At 47.0% G+C, this 17,863-nt stretch overlaps 2 protein-coding genes and 1 pseudogene across 2 annotated transcripts in view; 2 read left to right on the forward strand and 1 right to left on the reverse strand.

Moving 5' to 3' along the window:
- Positions 1–17,863, reverse strand: part of SMC1A (structural maintenance of chromosomes 1A) — a 43,966-nt gene that overhangs the window by 23,337 nt on the left and 2,766 nt on the right. The window contains exons 2-15 of the mRNA XM_032267030.1: positions 14,375–14,563; positions 14,152–14,264; positions 12,650–12,853; positions 12,318–12,556; positions 11,419–11,677; positions 11,185–11,325; positions 7,350–7,432; positions 6,990–7,197; positions 2,989–3,174; positions 2,711–2,890; positions 2,463–2,609; positions 2,230–2,367; positions 946–1,062; positions 735–841 (exon numbers count right to left, since the gene is read on the reverse strand). Of these exons, the coding sequence (XP_032122921.1) occupies positions 735–841; positions 946–1,062; positions 2,230–2,367; positions 2,463–2,609; positions 2,711–2,890; positions 2,989–3,174; positions 6,990–7,197; positions 7,350–7,432; positions 11,185–11,325; positions 11,419–11,677; positions 12,318–12,556; positions 12,650–12,853; positions 14,152–14,264; positions 14,375–14,563 (2,311 nt within the window). The remainder of the gene's footprint in view (positions 1–734; positions 842–945; positions 1,063–2,229; positions 2,368–2,462; positions 2,610–2,710; positions 2,891–2,988; positions 3,175–6,989; positions 7,198–7,349; positions 7,433–11,184; positions 11,326–11,418; positions 11,678–12,317; positions 12,557–12,649; positions 12,854–14,151; positions 14,265–14,374; positions 14,564–17,863) is intronic.
- LOC116542204 (60S ribosomal protein L36a) lies at positions 3,769–4,191 on the forward strand. Its single transcript, XM_032267019.1, has one exon. The coding sequence runs from the start codon at positions 3,808–3,810 to the stop codon at positions 4,126–4,128; it is 321 nt and encodes a 106-aa protein (XP_032122910.1). The 5' UTR covers positions 3,769–3,807; the 3' UTR covers positions 4,129–4,191.
- Positions 9,813–10,266, forward strand: LOC116542203 (annotated as a pseudogene).

The raw sequence follows: 17,863 nt of genomic DNA on the forward strand, positions 1-17,863 counted from the left end.
AACATAATTTTTTTTTTTTTTTTTTTTGAGACGGAGTTTCGCTCTTGTTACCCAGGCTGGAGTGCAATGGCGCGATCTCGGCTCACCGCAACCGCCTCCTGGGTTCAGGCAATTCTCCTGCCTCAGCCTCCTGAGTAGCTGGGACTACAGGCACGCGCCACCATGCCCAGCTAATTTTTGTATTTTTAGTAGAGACGGGGTTTCACCCTGTTGACCAGGATGGTCTCAATCTCTTGACCTCATGATCCACCCGCCTTGGCCTCCCAAAGTGCTGGGATTACAGGCGTGAGCCACCGTGCCCGGCTGGCAGAAACATAATTATATTGACAGCCAATTTTATGAAAACATCTATTTTTCATGTTTGTGTCATTACTACAAAGTCTTTGCTTTTACAGTTTTCTTAAAATCATGTGAATATAAACAGTATTTTTATTTACATTGCCATCACTTCTCTTTCTTAAGAGAGATTCTTTGTCTTCCTAGGTCATAACCACTTATCTATAATTTCTTGCTTATAAATTTTAATAAAATACATATAAGTGGGAGAGCTGGCACTCTTAACCACTATACTATGCCATATTGCCCTCCTGATTTCTGTTCTTTAAGGCCTACCTGCATAAACTCACATAGTCCTAAGAACTGATTCTTGCCTTATGACAGCATCTGGTTTTCCAAGGATGTCAGGCGAGAGGCTCAAGGGCATCCCAATCTCTTCTACCAATCCTCCCACCTACCGCTTTTTGGCGATTTCATTCTGCCGTTTCACCTTCTCTTCCTCAAACTCCCGGATGTTGCGTACACCAATCTCCCGACAAAACTCTTCAAACACCTCATCCTCTACCTGAGAAGAGAAGCCAGGGAGGGCACCGGGCCTTTTAGTCTGGCCTGCTTCCAGTCCCAGTCCTGCCCTGACACACACGCCGGCATGGCCCACACCCTACCAACCTGGTTCATCTTCTCCTTCAAGTCTTTCATTTCTCTTTCTCGGCTCTGAATGATCCTCTTGATATCATTAATGCGAGGCCCAAAGTTGGCTAGCTCACTCTCCAGCTTGGATTTCTCCTACAGGCAATGGGTGGACAAAGCAGACCAGGCTCCTTGTAGGAAAAGCTACCTTGACTGCATTGGCCCCACAGTCAGGAAGGGATAGCCCTCCACAATTGAGAGAACCTGGCTTAGCACTACTGCTCTAGTCAAGTCTTCATGATGTTGCACTGGAGCCATCACATGGCTTCTTCCCTGGCATCCAGTTCAGCCAGCTTCAATCCACAGGGCTGGGCACACAGTAAACATCATTAGGTATAGGTCCCATACTTTGCTCTATAATCCCTGGGGCCAGAGTTGTTTGGGAATTCAGTTTAGATTTTTTGAGTTTAGAAAAAGGAGATTAAATGATATATACATACACACACTGCATATAACACCTCTAGGGTGGTCTGGGGAAGTACTCAATAAAAAAAAACAAAACCATTAATATACCTAGAACAGTGTCCTCCCTCCCCCCACCGAAAACACAGGCAGGGACTGAAATGCCCATAGCTCACTTTCAAAAATTCAAATTTGTTGAATGAGCAAATTATGCCAACAATACCACCTAACATAAACTGAACACATAGTAGTCTTAAGCACTTTACATGTTAACTCATTCAATAATGACCCTATAAAGTAGGTATCATTTATTTTTTTATTTTGAGACACAGTCTCGCTCTGTCACCCAGGCTGGAACACAGTGGCACAATTTCGGCTCACTGCAACCTCCACCTCCTGGGTTCCAGCAATTTTCCTGCCTCAGCCTCCCAAGTAGCTGGGATTACAGGCACCTGCCACCATGCTCGGCTAATTTTTTGTATTGTTAGTAAAGATAAGGTTTCACTATGTTGGCCAGGCTGGTCTCCAACTCCTGACCTCAGGTGATCCACCTGTCTCAGCCTCCCAAAGTGCTGGGATTACAGGCATGAGCCAACGCACCCAGCTGAGTAGGTATTAACTCCCAATTCACAGATAAAGATGTGAAAGTTGACACTGAGAGGTGAAATTATTTGTCTAATGTCATTCCCAAGGTAGAGCCAAGCTCTAAACCCCTGGCTGTCTGACTCTATGCTACACTTGGCTCCCTGGGGCAGACTGAGAGGAGACAGCAAAGTGAAACAAGTTGCCCACCCCCAGAGAAACACAGGCCAGGAATGTGTGGATGGCCTTTGGAGAACAGGGCTGAAGGCCAGGCCCCACCTGCAGATTCAGGGCTAGATGTCGTGTCTTGGTCTGTTCTAGGTCACTCTGGGAGTACTTGAGACGCATCTGCAGTCCATGGGCCTGAGACTGCACCTGACGCAGCTCTGCCTCTTTCCGTTTTGCCTTCATCTGCTCCTGAAGTGAAAAAGAAAGAAGGGCTAGGTGGTAAGGTGGTGGCCGACCCAGGCTTAGGACCCCCACTGCTAAAAACAGCACTGCCTGTGACTTACTTTCAGCTCCTCTGTCAAGCGCTCCTTCTTCTCTTTCAACTTGTCAACTGCTTTCTCATCCCAGCGGCGCGCCTTGGCCTTCAGGTCACTGGCCCCACCAGAGATCACCCCTGACTTCTGGAACAGGGTTCCATCCAGTGCTACTGTCTAAACACAGCAGGGGGAAGAAAGAAGAGGGGGAGAAGCTGAACAAATTAATCTCCAGTGTTAAGCCTGTCCGGCTCCAACCTGGGCAAGGGAATCCACACCTTGTGGCGCTGGTGGCCTCCAAAGGCAATGCGGCGGGCATCCTCTACATTGTCACAGACAAGGGCATTGCCACAGGCATACTGCAAGGCCTTTTTTATGTGAGGTGGCTCATAGCGAATCACATCAATCACTAGCTTGGCCCCCTTCAGCTCCCGGAGTTTCTCATCTGTAGGCTTCACCTGTGGGGAGAAGCTCAGTCAGTGGCAGAACACAAACATGGAGTACTAGAGGAAGGGCCCTTGAACACTGGCCTGACCCAATCCCCAATAAGCCTCACCTCCAGGTAGTCAAGAGGCAAGAAGGTCTCAGGCTCCCCACGCTGCTCCTTGATATACTGAATACAGTCCCGGCCTGTCTTCTCTGAGTCCACAATAATGGCATCCATGTTCTTGCCCAAAACCTTGGTTACAGCAATCTGATACTTCTTTTGTGTGGGCTGGCATAGGTCGATGAGTCGGCCATACTGAGTAAAGTAGGAAGGGAAAACTGAAGCATGAGGCTTTTGGGAGCTGGCTCAGGAATCCTAATTCCCAGTGTGGAAAGGGGGATAGACTAAAATCTAAATCACAAAGTAAATGCAACTGTATTGCCTAGTGGTAAAGATAACCTAATACCGAGCATGGTGGTGTGTGTTTGTAATCCTAGCTACTTGGGAGGTTGCAGTGGGAGGACTGCTTAAGCCCAGAAGTTAAAGACCAGCCTGGACAACATAATGAGACTCTGTCTCAAAACAAACAAAAATAAAGGCTGGGCGCAGTAGCTCACGCCTGTAATCCCAGCACTTTGGGAGGCTGAGGCAGACGGCTCACCTGAGGTCAGGAATTCAAGATCAGCCTGGCCAACATGGTGAAACCCCGTCTCAACTAAAAATACAAAAAAAAAAAAAAAAAAAAAAAAATTAGCCAGGTGTGGTGTCACACCCCTGTAAGCCCAGCTACTCAGGTGGCTGAGGCAGAAGAATCGCTTGAACCCAGGAGGCGGAGGTTGCAGCGAGCCAAGATTGTGCCATGGCACTCCAGCCTAGGCAACAAGAACGAAACTCCGTTTCAAGAAAACAACAACAGCTTTTTTCCGTGCCGGTAGCGCTCACGCAGAAATGGTGAACGTTCCTAAAACCCGCCGGACTTTCTGTAAGAAGTGTGGCAAGCACCAACCCCACAAAGTGACACAGTACAAGAAGGGCAAGGATTCTCTGTATGCCCAGGGAGAGCGGCGTTATGACAGGAAGCAGAGTGGCTATGGTGGGCAAACTAAGCCGATTTTCCGGAAAAAGGCTAAAACTACAAAGAAGATTGTGCTGAGGCTCGAGTGCGTTGAGCCCAACTGCAGATCTAAGAGAATGCTGGCTATTAAAAGATGCAAGCATTTTGAATTGGGAGGAGATAAGAAGAGAAAGGGCCAAGTGATCCAGTTCTAAGTGTCATCTTTTATGAAGACAATAAAATCTTGAGTTTATGTTCAAAAAAAAAAAAAAAAAAAAGAAAACAACAACAACAACAACGAAACAGACCATTAGTTCTGTACCTACGTAACCCTACCCTATCTGAATGGGACTGTATGGACTGAGGAATAGGCAATTGCAGACTAGATGGCTGCGTGCACTCTAGACCAGCACAGTGGCCAATCCTAATGTCCCTTCCAAAGGTGGAAAAGTTTGGGTAAGAGAAGGGAGGTAAAGAAATGAGAGTTATGTAATGAGGGAAACTCAATATTACATTAACACCTCAAAAGAGGTTCAGAGCAAGAGATGATATTGTCTCTTAGCACAGTTATCCCAGATGCCTGTTGAGTGTGAAGCTATGTTTGCTGAGAACACTCCTGGTTTTGGAACCTAATGAGATTGAATAGAAGCCTGCAAACCTGAATGGCCTTGCCCTAGGAGACATATTCATATGATATCATGGACTAATTATTAATAACTGAACGCGATTCTATTAACATGCCAGTATCTTTCTACCTTTTTTTTTTTTTTTTTGAGACAGAGTCTCACTCTGTCACCCAGGCTGGAGTGCAGTGGTACAATCTCGGCTCACTGCAACCTCTGCCTCCTGGGTTCAAGCGATTCTCTTGCCTCAGACTCCCGAATAGCTGGGATTACAGGCGCCTACCACCATGTCCAGCTAATATTTGTATTTTTAGTAGAGACAAGGGTTTGACCATGTTGGCAGGCTGGTCTCGAACTCCTGACCTCAGGTGATCCACCCACCTTGGCCTCCCAAACTGCTAGGATTACAGGCATGAGCCACTGCTCCCGGCCTCTTTCTACATTACATGATTGTTCTGATGCAAGGGATCTGTGTTTGAAGACCAGGTTGGACTGTGATATTGTGAAATACATAATTAGTCTTCTACGCCAGAGTTCCTGACACACAACTAAAACCCTTAGAATCTCAAAAATGAGCAGTGTCCTTTGCATGTTAATGAGACAATTATGGCTGGAGGCCAATAGACAGCTTCTAGATAGGGGCTGGTTACCAGAAAGACCAAGGCATGATTAGATTTGACTCTTAGCTCCACCCCCACAACCTTCAGGAGGGGAGAGGGGCCTGAAGGTTGAACTGATCACTGTTGGCTGATGATTTGATCAATCATGAATACATAATGAAGCCCTTGTGTGAAGGTACCTAGAGGGTGGCTTGCCAGATTGGGCATGGAAGCTTCACACCTCTTCTCCCATACCTTGCCTTATGCATCCATCTGGCTGTTCTCTGTATCCTTTGTAATATCCTTCATAATAAATGGGTAAATGTAAGTAAAACATTTTCCTGAGTTCTGTGAGCTGCTCTAGTAAATTAATTGAACCCAGGCAGGGACTCTCGGGAACTGTAATTTACAGGTCAGTCAGAACCACAAGTCACAACGTGAGACTTGCAACTGGCATCTGAAGTGTTGGACTGAGCCCTAACCTGTGGGATCTGATGCTATCTCTAGATAAATAGTGTTAGAGCTGAACTGAATTATAGGTCACCCAGCTGGTGTCTGCTGGAGAATTGCTGGTGTGTGAGGAAAAACCCCCACACTTCTGGTGTCAGAAGTGAAGTGTTGTGCTGGTTGTGTGAGAGTAGAAAAAACACTTTGGTTTTTTCCTGTCTCACAGAAGAAGACAGCCCCCATGCTATAAAGGAAAAGCCTATTCTGGCTCCCAAGCAATGACTTCAGGCAGTCGTGTCTGAATCCAAAATCATCTTTCTAAACCTCACATTTACCATTTTACAGACTGCTGCTACCCAGGCACTATGCCAAATATCTTATATTTATTATTTCAAATTCTCTTAGGCCCTTAGCAAAATAAATCTGGCCTAGTATGGCGGCTCACACCTGTAATCCTAGCACTTTGGGAGGTCAAGGCAGGCGGATCACTTGAGGTCAGGAGTTCAAGACCAGCCTGGCCAACATGGAGAAACCTCATCTCTACTAAAAATACAAAAAAATTATCTGGGCATGGTGGTGGGTGCCTGTAATCCCAGCTACTTGGGAGGCTGAGGCAGAGGAATCACTTGAATCTGGGACATGAAGTGTGCAGTGAGCCAAGACTGCGCCACTGCACTCCAGTCTGGGTGACAGAGCGAGACTCCCTCTCAAAATAATATTTTTTTACCAGTTCCTTTCCTGCAGCCTCCAAAGCCAAGCCTGGTTCCCTAAGAACTATCAGATAAGAGGGCAGAGACTGACTCTAATTCATACTTATCTCCCCAGCAGTGCCTAGAAGAGTTTTGTGGAACCCAACTAAATTGAACCCAAGTATGGCATAATATTCAGGGAACCTGGGAACTCAGGATTTGGTGAAAGAGGCCAAAAGATCAAGAGATCTGATAAAGCTCAGGGTGTCCCTAAAAGCTACTGGGCTGGTTAGTACATGCCACGGGAGCACATATAGAAGACTGCGCAGAGCTACTTCCTGGGAGAGTAATTCCAGCCCTGTGGCCCCATCTGCTTCCAAAATCTTCCCTGCTTTTCCAATTCCCCTCCCAGAGGCATGGACACAGCAAGACAAACCCTTCAGAAAGATGCAATTGGTATGATGAGAAGAACATGAGTGCCTAGTATGACAGGCACTCATTTGAAAAATTTAAAAAAAAAATGAACATGAGCTTAGAACATGTTGGGTCTGAACTGCAGTTCTTCCACTTAGAAGTGCTGCTTTTTAAAACCTCTCCAACCCTCAATTCCCACAACAATAAAAATGGGACTGGCAACCCTGTCCTCAGAGGGCTGCTGGGAAAATCATGTGACAGTGAGTCTAAGTGCTCAGGAAATGAGTTCCCTTTCCGCTCTTACCACAGAGCCGGGGTAAAGGCGCTTGATGCTCTCCATTATCTCTGCCTTTCGCTGCTGGCGGCTGCTCTCCTGGCGGTCGATGCGAGCATCCCCTAGCTGCTCCATCACCTGGTTCAGCTCCTTATTGATTTCATCAATACGCCGCTTGGCCATCTCCACCTCCTCTGTCAGCTCCCCCTCTAGCTTTTTCTGCTCTTCTAGAGACTGCCTACAAAGTGAGGGCACATAGGAATTACTCCTGCTGGTGAGAAAACACTCCTGGCTCAGAGAGCTCTGGAGGTCCTGTGTGAAGACGGGCAGGACAGGCAGGGTCACAAGAACAGGCCTAGAAGTAAGGGGGACAGTTGCAGAGCTACATACTTGCTTGTAGTGATGTATTCCTCCAATTTCTCAATCCGCTTCTGATTTTCTTCAATTTCCCGCAGTTTTTGCTTGATCTTGGCCTAGGAAACAAGCATATCCCATCATCAGAGCTGCACAAGTTTACGCCAAGACCATGGGGGCCCTGACGAACACCCCTTATGTGACCACTCATCCAAGAGCCCAACAGTCCAGGACGATCTGTCACTAATATAGGAGACCTACTAAAAAGCAGACATAGGGGCCGGGACCAGTGGCTCACTCCTGTAATCCCAGCACTTTGGGAGGCTGAGGTGGGCAGATCACGAGATCAGGAGTTCGAGACCAGCCTGGCCAATATGGTAAAACCCCGTCTCTACTAAAAAAATAAAAAAATTAGCCAGGCGTGGCAGCACGTGCCTACAGTCCCAGCTCCTCAGGAGGTTAAGGCAGGAGAATCGCTTGAATCCAGGAGGCAGAGGTTGTAGTCAGCTGAGATAAAGCCACTGCACTCCAGCCTGGGCGACAGAGCAAGACTCCATTAAAAAAAAAAAAAAAAAAAGCATAGAGGTTTCGATCTACTAACTGATGATGGGGGCCTCCCAGATCTCCAGAACCTCTCACAGGTGTTCTACCCAGCCCAGGCAACTTCCTCACCAACCATGGAGGCTCAAATCAAAATAAAGCTTCACAGGCCTGTCTGCACCTCCGTTTCCTTATCTGCAAAATGTGGGTAATCTCCACTGCATAGAACATACATTAAGTGCTTAATGTAGGGTCACTATTAATATTAATGACTACCACATTCTTTAATAAAATTATTGCCGGGCGCGGTGGCTCAAGCCTGTAATCCCAGCACTTTGGGAGGCCGAGGCGGGTGGATCACGAGGTCAAGAGATCGAGACCATCCTGGTCAACACGGTGAAACCCCGTCTCTACTAAAACTACAAAAAATTAGCTGGGCATGGTGGCGCGTGCCTGTAATCCCAGTTACTCAGGAGGCTGAGGCAGGGGAATTGCCTGAACTCAGGAGGCGGAGGTTGCAGTGAGCCGAGATCGCGCCATTGCACTCCAGCCTGGGTAACAAGAGTGAAACTCCGTCTCAAAAAATAAAAAATAAAAAAATAAAATTATTATTTTTTGGCTGGGCGCAGTGGCTCACACCTGTAATCCCAGCACTTCAGGAGGTCAGAGCAGGTGGATCATGAGGTCAGGAGTTTAAGACCAGCCTGACCAACATGGTGAAACCCCATCTCTAACTAAAAATACAAAAATTAGCCAGATGTGGTGGCGCCCGCCTGTAATCCCAGATACTCAGGAGACTGAGGCAAGAGAATTGCTTGAACCCAGGAGGCAGAGGTTGCAGTGAGCTGAGATTGCACCATTGCACTCCAGCCTGGGAGATAGAGCAAGACGCCATCTCAAAAAAAAAAAAAAAAAAAAAAGAAAAAAATTTTTTATTATGGACTGCAAGTCCATAAAAAAACTAAATTAAAAATGGACCGCAAGTCCATTAAAAAAAAGTACTGTAAGTCCATAAAAAAATAAAATAAAATAAAATTTGAGATAGGTTCTCACTGTTGCTCAAGCTGATCTCAAAATCCTAGCCTCAAGTGATCCACCATGCCTGGCTAACATTCTTTTAAATATTTAAAAGTGCTTAGCAGAATGCCTAGAACACTGTACACTCCTGGGACACTATGACAACTTTCTATCACTGTTATTATAATATTGGTATCAGGGAGGCAGTAAATGAAGCATATTTGGTAAGCGTGTGGGCTTTAGAGCTACACTGTCCAGGGTCTGGTTCTGCTATTTAATAGTTATGTGAGTGGCGGGGCGCAGTGGCTCACATCTGTAATCCCAACACTTTGGGAGGCCGAGGCAGGCAGACAGCCGAGGCAGGCAGGAGTTTGAGACCAGCCTGAGCAACAAGGCAAAACCCCGTCTCTACAAAAATAAAAAAATTAGGAGGCTGAGGCAGGTGGATCACTTGAGGTCAGGAATTCAAGACTAGCCTGGTCAACATAGTGAAATTCCATCTCTACTAAAAATATAAAAAATTTCGCCAGGTGTGGTGGCACCCACCTGTCACCCCAGCTCCTTGGGTGGCTGAGACTCAAGAATCACTTGAACTGGGCCAGTAGCGGTGGCTCATGCCTGTAATCTCAGCACTTTGGGAGACCGAGGAGGGTGGATCAGCTGAGGTCAGGAGCTCGAGACCAGCCTGACCAACGTGGTGAAACCCTGTCTCTACTAAAAATATAAAAATTAGCCAGGTTGGTGGCTGGCACCTGTAATCTCAGCTACTCGGGAGGCTGAGGCAGGAGAATCATTTGAACCCAGGAGGCAGAGGTTGCAGTGAGCCGAGGTTGCGCCACTGCACTCCAGCCTGGGCAACAAGAGTAAAACTATGTATCAAAAAAAAAAAAGCTCTGAGACAGCTGGTGCGCCTGTCCCGCGAACATCCTCCTGCCCTCAATCATGGCTTGTGGTCTCTAGGCCAGCAACCTGAAACTCAAACCTGGGGAGTGCCTCTGAGTGCAGGGCAAGGGGGTCCCTGACGCCAAGAGCTTCGTGCTGAACCTGGGCAAAGACAGCAACAAGTTGTGCCTACACTTCAACCCTCGCTTCAACGCCCATGGGGACGCCAACACCATCGTGTGCAACAGCAAGGACAGCAGTGCCTGAGGGGCCGAGCAGCGGGAGGCTGCCTTTCCCTTCCAGCCTGGGAGCGTCGCAGAGGTGTGTATCAGCTTCGACCAGGTAGACCTGACCATCAAGCTGCCAGGTGGATACGAATTCAAGTTCCCCAACCGCCTCAACCTGGAGGCCATCAACTACACGGCAGCTGACGGCAACTTCAAGATCAAGTGTGTGGCCTTTGACTGAAACCAGCTAGCCCATGGCCCCCAATAAAGGCCTCTGCTCCCTCTGAGAAAAAAAAAAAAGGAATCACTTGAACCTGGCAGGCAGAGGTTGCAATGAGTTGAGATCATGCCACTGCACTCCCGCCTGGGCAACAGAGTGAGGCTCTGTCTCAAAAAAAAAAAAAAAAAAAAAAGTAGCCAGCCATGGTGGCAAGCACCTATAGTCCTGGATACTTGGGAGGCTCTGGCAGAAAGATTGCTTGATCCTGGGAAGTCGAGGCTGCAGTGAACCATGGTCGGACCACTGCACTTCAGCCTGCATGACAGAGAAAAGACCCTGTCTCAAAAATAACAATAACTCCCTGTGACCTTAGGCAAATTACTCTGTGTCGTCGTTTCCTCATTTGTAAATTAGGGTAATCGTAGCCATTCCATAAAAGTAATCATAAATGAAGAATTAAATGAGTAAATACATGTAAAGAACACTGCCTATCATACAGTAAGTGCTCAACAGATGTGAGCTATTGTCATTATCATTAAGACTATCAGCCAGGCACTGAGCCACACCTATAATCCCAGCACTTTGGGAGGCGGGCGGATCACTTGAGGCCAGGAGTTCAAGACCAGCGTGGCCAACATGGAGATACCCCAGCTCTACTAAAAATACAAAAAAAAATTAGCTGGGCGTGGTGGCGGGTGCCTGTAATCCCAGCTACTCAGGAGGCTGAGGCAGGAGACTCACTTGAACCCGGGAGGCAGGGGTTGTGGTGAGCCAAGACTGCACCACTGCACTCCAGCCAGGGTAACAGAATGAGACAGTGTCTCAAAAAAAAAAAAAAGAAAAAGACTATCATTACACGTTGGGTATGTCTCATCCAAAATGCTTGGGACCAGAAATCTTTCACATTTTGGATTATTTTGGATTTGGGATGCTCAACCTGTACTTCCTTTTCTGTGGACCATCAACCATAATAACTGTAGCCCACCTCTGTCTCTACTTTCTTCCGTTCTTCCAGATCCAAACGGTCCTGGTCAGCTTTCTGGTCTCGATTGAATTTCTCCAGCTCCTGGGCCAGGGTAGCTGCTCTCTTGCTGGCTTCTTCTTTCAACCGGTGGTATTTCTTCACCTGTGTTAGGGACAGGGAAAGAGAACAGGGATGACCAAGTCAGCAGATGTCAGCCCAGGGATCTCCTCCCTGCCAACCCCTTCCAGAACTTACCTGATTCTCCTCCAAGGTCAAATCTCTGCCCTGACTCTGACTCTCCTCTTCCATCCGTTCTTCAAACTCCTGCCGGGCCTTCTCCACTGACAACATCTCCTTCTCCAGCTCATCCATGTCACCTTTACGCTTCTTATAGTGCTTCTGAGCATTCTGCAGAGACTTCTTGGCTGCTTCCAGCTTCTTGATTTTGTGGGAGGTATTCTCCTTGGCTTTGATGTACTGAGGCCGCTTCTGGTTCAATTCTGAATCCTTCTCCCTTTTGCCAGAAGGGCGGGGGAAATCAGTGAACATTATGGAAGAAGGGAGGGTTCCCAGGCTTTTTACCCAAAGGGGAGCTTAAGCCCCTGAGCCAACCTCAGGGAATTAAAGAACAAGGGCATGATGCCCCACAGATGCTGAAAAAAAGGGGCAGTCTGACTACTCTTTGGAAGGTATGACTTCACCCTGGCATTCCAGCCACTCCATAAGGAAAAGCTACCAACTCTGCCTCAACCCTGGCCAGGACACTCATTAACTCCCAAGAACATCCTGTATTTACTTAGTTGGCCCCTGTCTGATCTACCCTTTTCAAATTCCTATCCTTTAAACTTCTAGCTTCAGTTTTCCTTTTCTAGGAAGGCCTTCCCAGCCATTCCATTGGCTCGGCCTCACATTGCTTCCTCTTTCTTGGCAAGGCCACCATCCCTTTTGAGTTCTCCCTCATCTGAGCACCTGTCTACCGAGGGCCTGATTGCTTAAATATTCTATTTGTCTAAACTGCAAGTCAAGAAATGGGCTTGGTTCTTACAGAAGCAAGTCAGGAAAGTAACAGAGAAATAAGCGGGCTCAGAGGAACCCTAATGAACAGCACGGCCTCTTGGTTTCCCACAAGTTGCAGGCCCAGGTCCACCTCTTACTTGATCTCTTTCTCAATCTGCTGCTGCTCCCGCATCATTTTGCCCAGCTCCTTCTTCTTTTCCTTCAGCTCATCCTCCACTTTGTCCATACGCTTCTTGTCCTTCTCGATCTCCTTGTTCTTAGAGGCCAGTTCCTTGTTGAGCTTCTCAATTTCCACTTCATTATGGTAAAGCTTAAAGAGCTGCAGTTGTACCTGAGCTCGTACTACCTCATCCTTCAGGCGCTGGTAGCGGTCAGCCTGTGCAAACAGGGGAATGGTGGCAGGGGTGCATCGATAAGGCACTGGCTCCATCCTGGTCCCTCAGATCCAAGAGGTAGCTTGGCCACCTACCTCTTCTTTCTCCTGCTTTGCTTCCTTGCGTTCAGCTGCAATATTTTTCTTGCGATGGTAATTAAACTGTGTGTCCTCTTCAGCCTTCACCATTTCCTTCTTTCGCTTGTCATACTCCTGTGCCAGCTCCCCAGAGCGACTAATCTCTTCAAATAGAGCTGTCCTCTCTTTGGGGTTCTTCATGGCAATAGATTCCACAGCACCCTAGTAAAGGTCGAAACACTCTTCCACTTCAGACCCCAGCCAGCCCAGTTCACCTTACCCATTTCCACTCCTTCATCCAAAAAAGTTCACTGACGTTCTCTCCCACGCCCCTGGTGCCACATTTCACACTGGGCTTTGAGGACAAATTCCTTGCCCTCTGTGGAGCACAGGGAGCCAAAGGGAAGTGACAAACACAAAGACAACACAGTGTTACGTGCAGTAACAGAAAGAGCACATGAAAAGGACAAAATGAAGCTTGGGGGTAGGAGACTGACAGGGATAGCTATCTCAGAAGGCTTCCCAAAGGTGACGTCTGTGCTGAGTTTGGAAGATGGGAGGAAACTAACCAAGAAAATAAAAGACAAAAGGTGGCCAGTCATGGTAGCTCATGCCTGTAATCCCAGCACTTTGGGAGGCCAAGGCAGGAGGATCGCCTGAGGTCAGGAATTCAAGACGAGCCTGGCCAAAATGGTGAAACCCCGTCCCTAGCAAAAATACAAAACTTAGCCAAGTGTGGTGGCAGGTGCCTGTAGTCCCAGCTACTTGGGAGGCTGAGGCAGGAGAATCGCTTGAACTTGGGAGGTGGAGGTTTCAGTGAGCTGAGATCGTGCCACTGCACTCCAGCCTGAGTGACAAGTGAAACTCTGTCTCAAAAACAAAAAAAAGAAAAGGTTATTCCATGTAGAGGTAAATTAATATGCAAAGACCTGTAGGCCAAAGAAAGCAGGTGAATTTGCAGAACCATAAATGGTTTAAGTAGGCTGCAGTGCAAGGCTGGAAGAGAAGAGCATGCAGATGGTATTTGGATTTCGATGATGATATTTCCCAAATGATAGGCTTAGGAATTTGGATCTCATCCTAAGGCAACAGTTCTCAAATTTCAGCCAGCATCATAATAAGCGGGAGAGCTTGGTAAAACATAAACTGCTCTACCCCACCCCACAGTTTCTTCCAAGTCAGGAGGTCTAGGACAGGGCCCAAGAATGTGCATTTTCTAACATGTTCCCAGGTAATGTTGATACTGCTGGTGTGGAGACTACAGTTTAAGAACCACCACTGTAAGGTAATAAGGAATCACTGAAATGCTTTAAGGAAAAAAGGGAGGGGAAACAAAACAAATGTGTGTCCTCATAAGATGAACCTGGCTCAGAGGCCATACTGGAGTCAGGAAGCTCAGTGAAGAAGGTGCTACATTAGTTCAAGGGAGAGATAATAAGAACTGAGATGAAGCAGGCACAGTAGGGATGGGACATGGTCTGGCAAAAACCAGATAGCCAACAACTGTTAAAACCGCCCACCTGGAAAACGAGGAAGTTACGAGCTTTGATGAGAATGCCCAACTTCTCTAATTCTTCACTGTACTCATGTAGCTGGACCACTTTGTTGTTGATCTTGTACTCAGAGGAACCCCCTACAAAACAATGCATGAGTTGGCAAGGGTCAGGCCTCCTTCCTGTCCCAGTCAACTAGTCTAGCCACCTCCCAGGACCCAAAGAGAGCCTTCTGGCAAGCCTCACCCACCTACAATGACACGGGCAAAGGTGCGGTCCTCAGCACCCTCCTCAGAGTAGACCATGCTGACGAAAGCCCGGTTGGCAGCTGGCTTGCCCACAGGCGCTCCATGGATCAGGTCCCGCAGGGTCTTTACCCGCAGGTTGCTGGTTTTTTCACCTAGCACAAAGCTGATGGCATCCATGAGATTTGACTTACCTAAGGGAAGAGGGGACAAGGCAGTAGAGGGAAAGTCAGGATGAAGAGGAGAGGAAAAGGAATAAAGATATTGAGATGAACAAGAATGCCCCTTCAGTACTCAAACTAATGGGAGGAGAGATTACTCCTCTGCCCCCATAGAGACTGGGCACAACCAATGCTCTGGGTCAAAGGCTTAAGAAAAACAGTCCTCCTGCAGTTACTGTATAGCAATCAGAAGCTATACAATAGGACCCAGGCCAAGCATAGTGGCACACACCTGTAATCCCAGTACTTTGGAAGGCCGAGGCAGGGAGATCGCTTGAAATCAGGAGTTTGAAATCAGCTTCGACAACAAGGCAAAACCCAGTCTCTACCAAACTTTATTTATTTATTTATTTTTTTTTTTTTTTGAGACGGAGTTTCGCTCTTGTTACCCAGGCTGGAGTGCAATGGCACGATCTCGGCTCACACGCAACCTCCCCCTCCTGGGTTCAAGCAATTCTCCTGCCTCAGCCTGCCAAGTAGCTGGGACTACAGGCACGCGCCACCATGCCCAGCTAATTTTTGTATTTTTAGTAGAGACGGGGTTTCCCCTTGTTGACCAGGATGGTCTTGATCTCTTGACCTTGTGATCCACCTGCCTGGGCCTCCCAAAGTGCTGGGATTATAATCTATAGACGTGAGCCAGCAAGCCCGGCCTCTACCAAAACTTTAAAAATTAGCTGGGCCTGGTGGCATGCACCTATAGTCCCAGCTATTCAAGAGGCTGAGGAAGGAGGATCGCTTAAGCTTAGGAGTTTCAGGCTGCAGTGAGCTTTGAGGACACCACTGTACTCCTGCTTGGGCGACAGAGCAAGACTAACTTGAACCTAAACAAGCCTTTAGACTTATCTTCCAGTTTCTAGGAAATACAGCAATACAATATAGAGGAATATAGTAAGGTTTCCTCATGGAAACCTTAACATGAACACAGAACGTGGGATGTTCTACAAGACAAATGGCCTGATCTTTTCAAAAAGTCAGTGTCGGCTGGGCGCGATGGCTCATGCCTGTAATCCCAGCACTTTGGGAGGCTGAGGCGGATGGATCGCGAGGTCAGGAGATGAGACCATCCTGGCTAACACAGTGAAACCCCGTCTCTACTAAAAAAATACAAAAAATTAGCCAGGCATGGTAACATGTGCCTGTAGTCCCAGCTACTCGGGAGGCTGAGGCAGGAGAATCGCTTGAATCTGGAAGGCAACGGTTGCAGTGAGCCAAGATCGCGCCACTGCACTCCAGCCTGGGTGATAGAGGAAGACTCCGTCTCAAAAAACAAACAAAAAAAGTGTCTAAAATGAAAGGTTGAGAGAACCATTCCAAAGCATGAGAGATTTCTGAGGCATAGGCAAAGAGTGCACAAACTCTGACTCGACTCTGGTTCCAAAACAACAAAAAGACATTTAAGAAGCAAATTAAGGAAGCTTAAATATAAACTGGATAATTGATGACATGAGGAAATTTTCTTAGCTGTACTCATAAAATAGCGGTAGTACAGGAGAATGATGATTTTCAGAGGTGAATGCTAAAGCACTTGGGGTGAAATGTGATTGAGTCTGTAATTTACTTCCAAATGACTAATGCTTGCAAATATGTGCTTATAAAATTTCATAATAAAATTGGAGGAGAGGAGAAGGCACAGGAAACAAAATATGAACATCTAAACAGTGCAACAGTAATTGCCGCTGAGAAAGAAACTAAACAGCTAGGGTCAAGGGAGTCTTCTTTTTACTACTGTATATTCTAAAGGATTTTTAAAATTGCATGCCATGTTCATGTATCAGCTATTCAAATAAACAAGGTTTTCAACATTAACAGTGGTTATCCTTTCAGTAGTAGAGTTACAGTTTTTACTTTCTTCAATTTAGAATCTGAAAGAAAGATATTATTTATTTATTTATTTGTTTTATTTATTTTTTGAGATGGAGTCTTACTCTGTTGCCCAGGCAGGAATGCAGTGCTGCAATCTCGGCTCACTGCAACCTCCACCTACCAGGTTCAAGTGATTCTCCTGCCTCAGCCTCCTGAATCACTGGGACTACAAGTGCGTACCACCACACCCAGCTAATTTTTATATTTTTAGTAGAGATGGGGTTTCATCATGTTAGCCAGGTTGGTCTCGAACTACTGACCTCAAGTGATCCACCCACCTTGGCCTCCTAAAGCACTAGGATTACAGGGGTGAGCTACCATGTCCAGCCCTTCTTTCTTTATTTGTCGCCCAGGCTGGAGTGCAGTAGCAGGATCACAGCTCACTGCACCCCTGACCTCCTTGGCTTACGTGATCCTCTTGTCTCAGCTTCCCAAGTAGCTGGAACCATGCGCAGGAGCCAGCACGCCCAGCTAGTTTTTGGATTTTTGTAGAGGCAGGGTTTCCCTATGTTGCCTAGGCTGGTCTAAACTCCTGAGCTCAAGAGATCTTCCACCTTGGACTCCCAAAGTACTGCGGTTACAGGCATGACCCACTGTGCCTGGCCAAAAAAACAGGTGTTTTTTTTTTTAATGTTTAGGCCAGGCACGGTGGCTCATGCCTGTAATCCCAGCACTCTGGAAGGCCAAGGTAGGCGGATCACCTGAGGTCAAAAGTTTGAGAGCAGCCTGGCCAACATGGTGAAACCCCATCTCTACTAAAAATACAAAAATTAGCCAGGCATGGTGGCGTGTGCCTGTAATCCCAGCTACTCAGGAGGCTCAGGCACGAGAATCACTTAAACCCAGGAGGCGGAGGTTACAGTGAGCCGAGATTGCACCACTGCCCTCCATCCTGGGCAAGAGGGAGACTCTGTCTCAAAAAAAAAAAAAAAAAAAAAAAAAGTTTAGATGGGCTGGTGGACAAGGAGGAACAGTTTAGTCTCTATAATTTCTATCTCAAGATTCTCCCTAAACAACTTATATATGACTTCAAACTGAAGATCTGATTTCCAACACCTTTCTACTCAGCCATAAAAAAGCAGCCCAAGTCCTTCCATGGAGATGGTATAAGACCATGACTAGGTTAAGCACGGTATCTCATTCCTGTAATCCCAGCACTTTGGGAAGCAGATCACTTATCTCAGGAGTTTGAGACCAGCCTGGGCAACATGGCAAAACCCTGTCCTTACAAAAAATACAAAAATTAACTGGGCATGGTGGCACACTCCAGTTGTCCTGGCTACTCCAGAGGCTGAGGTGGGAGGGTTGCTTGAGCCCAGGAAGTTGAGGCTGCAATGAGCCATGATTGTGCCACTATACTCCAGCCTTAATGACAGACCCTGACTCAAAAAAAAAAAAAAAAAAAAA

The sequence above is a fragment of the Sapajus apella genome, unplaced genomic scaffold (genome assembly GCF_009761245.1).
Source record: "Sapajus apella isolate SASKATOON/1434 unplaced genomic scaffold, GSC_monkey_1.0 scaffold164, whole genome shotgun sequence".
In the NCBI taxonomy this organism is placed as follows: Eukaryota; Metazoa; Chordata; class Mammalia; order Primates; family Cebidae; genus Sapajus; species Sapajus apella.

Excerpts from the sequence above, each read along its gene's own strand:
- LOC116542204 (XM_032267019.1), top strand. The coding sequence starts at position 3,808 with ATGGTGAACGTTCCTAAAACCCGCCGGACTTTCTGTAAGAAGTGTGGC.